The sequence below is a fragment of the Odontomachus brunneus genome, unplaced genomic scaffold (assembly GCF_010583005.1).
Source record: "Odontomachus brunneus isolate Ranch 3 - 2012 unplaced genomic scaffold, Obru_v1 Obru_scaffold_004, whole genome shotgun sequence".
Lineage (NCBI taxonomy): Eukaryota > Metazoa > Arthropoda > Insecta > Hymenoptera > Formicidae > Odontomachus > Odontomachus brunneus.
Window position 1 is genome coordinate 387,781 of NW_022639454.1, and position 9,871 is coordinate 397,651.

General features: G+C 40.1%; 1 protein-coding gene across 8 annotated transcripts; it reads left to right on the plus strand.

Annotated features, from left to right (window-relative positions):
• The first annotated feature begins 67 nt into the window (after positions 1-67).
• LOC116847164 (clavesin-2-like) lies at positions 68-9,291 on the plus strand. 8 transcript variants are annotated; one of them, XM_032821895.1, is made up of 8 exons: positions 68-211; positions 2,844-2,915; positions 3,160-3,425; positions 4,750-4,955; positions 5,513-5,717; positions 6,058-6,181; positions 6,787-6,999; positions 7,188-9,291. In XM_032821895.1, the coding sequence occupies exons 4-8, from the start codon at positions 4,796-4,798 to the stop codon at positions 7,923-7,925; spliced, it is 1,440 nt and encodes a 479-aa protein (XP_032677786.1). In that variant the 5' UTR covers positions 68-211; positions 2,844-2,915; positions 3,160-3,425; positions 4,750-4,795; the 3' UTR covers positions 7,926-9,291. The 8 variants fall into 8 exon arrangements, with proteins under 8 accessions (XP_032677786.1, XP_032677801.1, XP_032677810.1 ...); XM_032821910.1 differs by having other exon boundaries at positions 3,165-3,425; XM_032821885.1 differs by having other exon boundaries at positions 98-246; positions 3,160-3,438.
• Positions 9,292-9,871: the final 580 nt, after the last annotated feature.

Genomic DNA, 9,871 nt, shown 5'->3' on the forward strand with positions numbered 1-9,871 from the left:
TCAGTTTCGCGCCGGACGTTTCGCGCGTCGTTTCTTCGACGTGCTGCGCGAAATCAACGATTGAGATCGGTCGTTCGCAGAATCCGCGAATGCAACTGCGATGTCGATCAACAGCCAATGATCAGATCGTCCTGCGATTGTGAGCTTCTTGTTGTCCTTTGTTTGCTTCCTTTCGTGCACGAGAGACCTGCCAGCTGCGACGTGACGAGGAGTAAGGACAACTCTTAATTGTCTGGTGAATCTGTGGTACTTGTTCCATTCTATCACCTTTTATGTCACATTTACGAGTTACCTCTTATCATTTTTGCGATTCTAATAATTGCCGCAAACACTTACTCAGACGATGAGTAAATGAAAGAAAATTCTGCTCAGTCATGAGTCCTTGTAAAAACGGTACGCAGTAAAAACGTGCAGCAATACCGAACATGACAATTCTGGCGTATTTCTGGTGCTCGGCGGCCATTATTCGCTTTTTTCACTCATCTAGACGGAATGTCACCAACGCAATTTTTTAGATTTATTATATATATATATATATATATATATATATATATATATATATATATATATATATATTTCATAGATTTGATTTTGAATTAACGAATGCACCTATAATGAGATATGCGAAATTCATAAAGAGAACACGCGACTCTGTCCGCGAAGCCGTGACTAGACGCAATGTAAACTGACACGGAAATCGATCGGTTGCCCGTCATCGGCTTCTATCGCTGGTTACGCGAGTAATATCGCCGTTTTATCGTTGCTAACTTAACGAAGGCCGCGGACTATTTGTAATTCCTGCGGTATGATAAACTGGTCCGCGCGTAGCAAAGAGACGCGATATGTTAACGCTAAAAGCCGTTGTCACCTTCGTTTTTACTGTTTTCAAGTAACGATTAGCTTGTCGAAAAAGCACGAGAGAAGAAATGCTTCCAGCATTTTCCTCGTACAACAGTATTTGTAGTAGGTGAAGCATAAATGTTTACGTGCATTTCATCCTTTTTAGAATAGAAATTTACGCTACTGGAAGGAATATTATTTGTGTGCAAATAAGTTTTAAAGTTGACATATCTTATTTTCATTTGAACATTCCTTGTTCCTAAAAAAGAAAAAAATGATCGTTTTTTTACTCTGATTCTGTTGTTATAATTTCTATTATCATATTTATTCTGGTATAAAATTTTGTAGCTAAAACTTGTGTTTACAAGGTGCGATTGTCGGGCTGCGCTAATTATCAGGTTCTTTTGTGCTCGAGTATCAGACTCTCACTGCACGAATATTGCACGAGGAAACTGGTAATTTCTATTGCTGCCATACCGCGCGTTTCTACCGTTACCGTTGCGCAACGTCTTCCTCGGACGAGTTACGTACAGTATCGCGAGGATATCACGCGTCGCGCAAACGGCATGTACGAAAGTACGTCTCAAACAAAGCGGAACCCTCGCACGAGTAGGAGAAAAATGTTTTATGTATATGCGTGTATGTATCGGTGAAAACTAGTATTGAAATATCGTACAGTCATTTTTGTAAATGTTTAGTTATAAAAAACGTTATTTAACATTGCAATTTACGGATTGCCAAATTGAACAATAAGAATAATTGGTCGATAAGAATAAGTGGTCGTTTATTTTTTTGTGCATTCTTGGTTCTCACATAAAGTGATTACACGCGAACGACTTACACGCTAATCTAGCTTGGATGAGCTTTTAATAACAAGGCAGATCACGATATTAAGGGGAAAAATTTGCGATTAGTGACATGCGCGGATTTACATATGATTGAATCATAGTTGTGTACGTATCGCGTGTCCGCAATAGATACCAATGACAGAGTTCTATTTTCGCAGAGACATGAGTTTGTGTTTGTTACAATAGTATAATTAACTTCTCAGAGTCACATGCACGTGTCATATCTTCGCGTTGCAGATTATTGCTCGGTAAAGAACGTCGTGCATATTTCTTGATTAGAATTCACGGTCTTGCTTTGGCTATTTTAAAGCAAAGTGGGAGCAACTACACTGAAAGAGAAAATAGCTGATCTGACTGAAATTATAATTATTTTTTATCTCAACCATATCGTTTGGTTGTTCCAACATAAGAATGGTAATAGTAATATGCACATAAAGTAATTAATGTTACTAACATTACAATAAAATTTAATAAAAAAGATCTTTTTCTTGACCATAATTTCAAGTGATTATTCCTCTATGTGATTATAGTTACAAATGCCAAACATTTTTTTCTTAGTGTACATCGGATGCTGTTAATACGTTTTATTTTTTTTTTTTCTAATACGCTTTTATTCTTCTTAAATTACGCGAGTAAATAAGGAATATAAATGACATGACCGTTTAATTACTTGCAAAATACGTAAGGTCAAGAAACGCGCGATGCAGAAAAAAAAATAACAGATAGCACAATATTAATCAAGCGGTTATGGATCCGCCTTACGCGGCTCTTTATCGTCGTTCATTTCGCGGTCGCTTTTTGCCCGCATTGCTTCGCTCGTGATGATGTGCGCAACAGAATGCGGGCATCGCGCGGAAAGAACTGCACAAAAGTTCTGCGTCTGCAGGAACGCGCGATGCTGCCGCGCGCGTTGTCATTGTTCAGGGGAACGAGGAAACCGGATGACGAAGCTCTGGCAATTTGCTGCGCGTCCGCAGGTCGATTAGATGCCGGCGCTAATTAGTTAGCTCTTTATTATCGCGTGAAGAATATTACGCGTCAAAGTTTTCCACCGGGACTAATCTACGTTCGCGCGGTTACGTATTACACTTTCGAAGCTGAAAAGTCCTCACCGTGTCTATTATTATTCACATTGTTGCTCGCATAATTTTTCAGATTATTATCGACATCAAATCGCTCAACCACCGTCCAACGTCGCTTGGATTGTAACGTCGATTTGTCTCAAAAGTGCGTCTAACAGACACTACAGTAACGATTGCAAAATGATTTTTTGACACAATGAAGCTTGTCAAACTGTTAAAATTGAGAGTCATTATTGACGGAATTGCATTATTATTATTTATTATTCTTAATTATATTATTATCGCGCAAGTCCGTCGATGATGATTCTCAATTTTGACAGTTCGGTGAGCTTCCAACTTCGTTGTGTCTAAGCCGTTTTGTAACCCACTGTATGTACATACACATTCAGCGCAGAATTACCAGAGCAACGTCCAGCCCACTGGAACGAAAACGTCCGCTTCCTAATCTCTCTTACCACGAGCCACTCCCAGCGATATTTCGTCAGGAAAAGAATAAGACGGTTTGCTTTCAAGTGACACAGACTACACGTAGAGTCGTAGAGTGACCGCACGAGAGGATAAATTCATCGAAAGTTGAAACGTTCGGTCGTTGGAAATCGAACACATATACGCTCGCTTTTCGGACACGCAGGACCACAATAGAGGGGGCGCAAAGGTAATACGAAGCGGTGAGTCAGCCGAGTCCGGTAACCGGCTTCGCCCTCTCCTCTCCGCTCTCTTTCACTGTCTCTCCCTCTCTCTCTCGTTCGGCCAGAGTTCGCTCTCGCGAACTCTTTCGTTTCTTTTTACTCTTATGCTGTAATCCCGGTATACCTGGCGGCGCTCCTCATTCCGCTGCTCTCCTCTTGTGACCTCTTGTGTTTCCCAACACTCTGACACTTTCGAGCGGGTCGTAGCGTGTACGACTCGTCCAGTCCAGGTGACTTTATTGCGTGCGTTGCGTTCGTTGAGACGCGCAGGTGCATCGGTCGATTTCCTCCTCTTCCCCGTGTTCGCAGCTTCCCGTGATCGGGAGTGTTCTTAAAAGATTCTGAGAGATCTTCATAGGCGCCATCCGCGTGCATCGTAAGTATGGTGTAACGCGCTCTTTATATGTCCGCCTTGGAAATCGAATCTTACGTACAGTTTTTGTGTTCTTCGATTTTAGACCCGACTTCTTGCCACTTCTAATTCACGCGTCGGTGCCTGTCGATTATACTCGCCCGTTGACGTAACGACTATCTGCTTCACATAAACTTTGTTAGGACAAAAATAAACGTGACACAATTGGACACATGGAACGATCAGGAGATAATGCATGTTTGCGGCGTGCTGACACTCTCGCGAGAAATTCTGCATTACATTAGGAGAAATCGACCTACACGAGTTCGCGACGTTCTCAATTATTATACTCGACGACACGATTCAGCTTCTTAAAATAATCAGTTGTGCCGATGACTTACATGTTCGGAAAGCGTGAGATCGCAAATCGATCGCTTGCTCGCTGCAAGGTCGTATGTAACTTTCGCGAAATAATTGGCCGAACCGGTCGAAAGAACTCTCACATGACGCGCCTCGTCGTCGTCAGCACACAAGGACGGTTACTTATGAATCATTCTTAGGGCAATGCGCTGAACATCTCTTTGGATCCGCACGAGAGTCATATGCGAACGACTCGATTATTCCAGTCGATCACAGCGCGTCTTACGATGACTTATTAACCCGAACGATGATTTATTACTCGCTTTTTTCGCGTGAAACGATAAATCACTATGACGCGCGTCTTTCTATTTTTGTTGGGAGCAGCACTCTTGATTATTTTGCAAATCGCCTATCGAATGTCACACACTTTACAGCAGTGCGCTGCTTCAACGCAATTAATTGTACAACGCGGAGCATCGCGTTTTGGGCTTACGTGTCACTCGCACGCGCGATTGTTCAACGTCGTTCTTCGTATCGCACGATTACCGTTTCACCGACTCGTATACACATATTTTCAGATCGTCGACGCACACCTGCGTGCAGCGGAGCTGAAGAAAGAAAGAAATGGCCGAGTATTGCGAGTACATGTGGGACCCCACGCGAGGTCATGGTAGCACCGCCCTGGCGCGCAGTATTTATGACGAGCAGGCCAGATTCGATAAACGTGACAAGAAACTGGCCATTAAAACTGTCAGAGCCATACTTCAAGAAATGCCGAATGTGGGTAAGATAGACGTGTGTGTACATACGTAAAGTATGTAACTAAAGTCAATTTATCGGGCGGCTGGGGACAGCCGTAAAGCTGCGAACGATATCTGGAGCGTCTATACCGCGATTTAACGTTTAAACGCATCTGCGATGAAGCATAATTGTCTTCTTCTCGCTCAAAAATTTCAATAAAGTGATTTAATTTCAATAAAGAGCGCGCAATAACTCTAATGAAACATAAAAGAAACGTCGGAAGGCAAAAGAAAAGAAAAAACAACAATCAGCGTTATAAGAGAGATTAGTCGTAAGAGGAACACTAAAAATATCCACGAAAAATTTCCGAATACTTGCATAGTAAATTAACGCTTCTTCACTTGATCGTAAAAGCGAGGGCAAGCTTGGGCAAAAAAGATTACTATTAATAACCAGAGACCTGCGGAAGAATATTAAAATGTTCCATGCATGTGCTGCCTTCCCGGAATATCCGTGTTTGAATCGCTTCCTGTCCGATAGTTCTCGCGGACGGCATTACAATGACCGGGCGCCCCCGCCCTGCTGTTGTTTTGTTCCTAGACTTGAAGCACTGCACGGACGAATATATCACGCGTTTCCTACTGGCCCGGAAGTACCGCACCGAGCAGGCGGCCGATCTCATAGTCGCTTATCAATTCCAAATCACACACCGCCAAGACATCTTCGGCAATCTCACCGCTCGTGATCCGGCCTTGCAGCGCGCACTTCGCGCGGGCATTCCGGGTGTTCTGCCCGCGCGCGACAGGTATGGATTAATTAATTATCCTCCCACAACGAGAGAGGAAGTGTCTATGGATTAACGTTAAAGAGCCGTGACGTTGTATTTATTCTTATCCTTTCCGCCCGTTATCGCCACGTATGATGCGGCGAAAAACAAAGCCGCACGCGAGATTGAGATTGGCAATATTTCTTTTCGCGTAATCGCACGTCTCGCAAAATAAACCAATTTCATTAATTTTTCAATTATTATTTGATAGACCCCGCGTGAGTAACAGACGCTTATATTTATAATAGCTGTTGTGGAAATTTTATTTTATGATTTTACGCACCTATCCATTTTCATTTTGTATTACGAATGAATGCAGGAAGGGCAGATGCGTGCTAGTTATTTTAGCCTCGCAATGGGATCCCATAGCCGTACCCGCATTATCCGTTCAACGAGCTATCTTCTTAGTTCTGGAAACACTTATTCAGGATCCCCGTAACCAGGTATAGCATTTATCTAATAACCGCTCGAACCGATCGTTTACAAAAATAACCGTTATCAATTTGTTATTTTTGTCGCTTTTAATGTCACTTACGTAGTACAATTACGAGCGTTTTCTTGACGTATCGCCAAGCGTCAAACAGTGCGAAATGTGTACAGAAAAATGGATATAATGCATTTAACTATATGAAATATGTGAGCAGAAATACGTGAGCAGCATAGTTGCATTACCCTAGTTATGATGATAATGTATATAGTTGATATGACTTAGTTACTTCGGTATATCAACTACATCAATGCGGTTGCGGATGATCTGGTTGTGGCAACTAGAAATCAATGACATTCGTCATGGATATACTTGGATATAGTTGGAGATATCGTAATTTAGCATATCTTCTAATATGGAAAATAATTTCTCAAATTTCGCAAAAGTAAAAGCGACAGAGTAATACACCTAAGATAGTTTGATTCAAATATATTATGGGCAGCTTGAACGCTATATTTTTCACTCAATTCGGTTCTAGACACTGCGTCTACTCTCAAGCCAGGACTATTACACGCCGCCCGGACGTCTAACAGACAACTTGGATTCTTTTTTTTTTTTCAGCAATCCGGTTTCGTCGCTGTGGTGGACTGGAGCGGATTCTCGTTACGGCAAGGTGGTGCACTGGGCGCAGCGGCCGTGCGAAACCTAATAAATGCTCTACGTGGGCGATTTCCTGCTCGATTCAAAGCGATACACTTCCTTTCAGCGCCGTTATACGTACAGGCCACTTTGGCTCTGGTGAAGCCATTTCTCGATGAAAAAACACGAAACAAGGTGAGATATCCATCATGTAAACGATGTACTGTCTTAACTTTGAAACCTGAGAAATACAAACAGTATGATAATAAAATGAGACTATAAATCGATATCTCGACGAACGTACGCGGCGTATAAATTATCATCGTTGCCGTGGCATGCTAGATAAGCGGCGCGAAAGAGCGTTATCGTGGATCGTTTTGTAGATTTACCTGCACGGCAACAATCTCAGCACGCTCCACGAGCACCTGCCCACGGACATCCTGCCGGCGGAGCTCGGCGGAACGGGACCAGCCTTCAACCCAGGATTATGGGCTGAGCCGGTCATCCACTCGGCGATGAAAGAGGCCGAGCTCGCCGCTACCACCACCAAAAAGGGAAAAGAACACGTCGACGCGGATACGCGTATACAAGAACCGGCGGACCTTCGGAACGACGGGTTGGAAACCGCAAACGGAAACTGTGAGAAGAGCGACGGATCGAACATCTCGGCGAAATTGCGAGACAACGTTGCAAAAACAGCTTTGAACAACTCCGGCAGTCCCGCCGCGAGGCATTCCACCGGCAGGGCGAGTGCGCAAGTGGATGTGGAACTGAACGTGATAAACAGACGGATGAGCAGTCAAAAAGAAACGACAGAGTCCGTAGCGAAGAACGATGAGGACGACGACGACGTTAGGGATCGATTAGTGCGCGTCGAGCAAATTAGTAACAACAACGTAGATGAGATTCGTCGTTGTTCCGAAGACAGAACGAGTCAACACGGAGACACAGATGAGTCGGCGTTTCTCGACGTGGAGTCTGAGATCAATTCGAACGAGTTCGAAATAATACCTAGCCGATCGGCCAGCGAGAACAGCTCGTTGGACAATAGATCATCCAAGGCTTTTATTGTCACCAGCAACACCGAAATACCGTCGGAAAAGACGAATCTCATAACGTAACGCTGATCTCCATAGATCTAGGTATTCGGATTATATTACCGGATAGACATCTGTTTCCTCGCGCTAAAGATGATTCTTACTATATAACTAATGATACTATATAACGAGACAGCGAGAATAATGTCTCAAAGTACCGTTATTTTATCTGTAATAGTAATAGCTTTTCCTATTTTGACTATTTTCTAGGCTGTATTCTAACGCGATGCTCTCTGATCGCAATTTCCACTTAAGCTTAGGTATGTAACTTATTTATAAAAATACTTCGAAAATATATTAAGTACGACATTCGAGTTGAGAAATTGTGTTAAATATTATGATAAATTTAGCTTCTGAACACCATCCTTTCGCTACATGCGTCTGGTATACTGACAATACGATTATGATAATTTCTGAAACTGAAGTACCTACTTAGGGAAGCAGATATTTATCATGCATCTCATATATATGTATGTGTATATATATACTAATTTAGTATATATACTAATACATATATATATTAATACACTCACACATACATATATATACTATATATGTATATATATACTATATATATGTGTGCATATTAATTTTTTAGTACCCTAAATATTATAGCATAGATGATAGCTGCGTATTGTCGCGACGATATCACAGATATCATGAAAATTGATTTTTTCTAATTGTGATTAAAGCCTAATCTGCAATGTGGTTTTTGCTTCCTGTTTCTTGTTCTCTGTCTTTTTTTAGTTAAAGGCTTAAGATGTGAGTCAGAAAGAAATAATGAAAAAGAAACAAGAGGCAAATAACACATTGTAGATCAAGCTTAAGAGTAGTGAAAAATGAAAGAACATGAAAAATCCTGTAAATTGCAAACATGTCATATATATAACATCGTTTATAAATGTAATCTGTTTAAAATTGTGTCTCGTATCCAGCGGTGAAATAAGTATTTCCAATATACCGTTACTTATAATTTTCTAAGTGGCTTTTATACAAATGCTTTAGGGATAGCGTACTTACGGATTAAAGTATATAACTCTCTTAGATTATAATTTAGAGTATTGTATTTCAAGCAAATATTGAAATATTTCTTCCATTGACATCGCGCCTTAGTTTCTTTGCACATATTCCATTTCCATTGCTATATAACGTCAAGAAGTTCTAGAAATTTCCTATTAGGTTTTAGAAATATCCTGGTTTATAAAAATATTCTTATAAATAACTTGCGCTGTGTGTGTTCAACATGATAATACTGAAAAAACGAACAACGATTTATGAGAAGAATACAAGCATATGATGAAATAATGTAATAAAAATTTATTTCGGTACATAAAATATATGTGTGTATATATATATAAATTCTCAACGTCAATACATGTTTTAAATAACATCAAATGTCTTATCCAAAAGCATCCTGCTACCATCTCTATGTGATTTCACATATATGTTACGTATGAAAATAGAAAACTACATAGATATCTGTGATATTATATATACATATACATATATATATATATATATATATATATATATATATATATGTATATATGTATATATAAATATTACGATTTAACATAATTGGAGAAAAAGTATATTTATATACAAATATTTTTTCACATCTAATGTCTCGTTTTGTAAGGATAACTTTAATATCCTTTTTTCCATATAAGAATACATAGCATTTTATACCGAATCACGTCGTTCTTCAATATGAGTACAGATTCACATTAGCAATGCAGTGATACTTGTTAACACTGCTCGCGATTTCAAAGATTCCTAATAAACGAATACAGTCACACGATTAAGAAAAGACACATCATTTTTATGTAGATATTTTACAGTTGTTTCCTCGAATCCTAAATGCAGTAATAACTGTACGTAAACTTATCGTACCATGAGAGTTATGGAATATAAATATAAATATATATATATATATATATATATATATATATATATATATATATATATAT

Bases quoted from the DNA above. Each gene is read 5' to 3' on its own strand.
- LOC116847164 (XM_032821895.1), top strand. From the start codon at position 4,796: ATGGCCGAGTATTGCGAGTACATGTGGGACCCCACGCGAGGTCATGGT. The intron at 5,718-6,057 runs GTATGGATTAAT...GAATGAATGCAG, and splicing joins GTTCTGCCCGCGCGCGACAG to GAAGGGCAGATGCGTGCTAG. The intron at 7,000-7,187 runs GTGAGATATCCA...ATCGTTTTGTAG, and splicing joins ATGAAAAAACACGAAACAAG to ATTTACCTGCACGGCAACAA.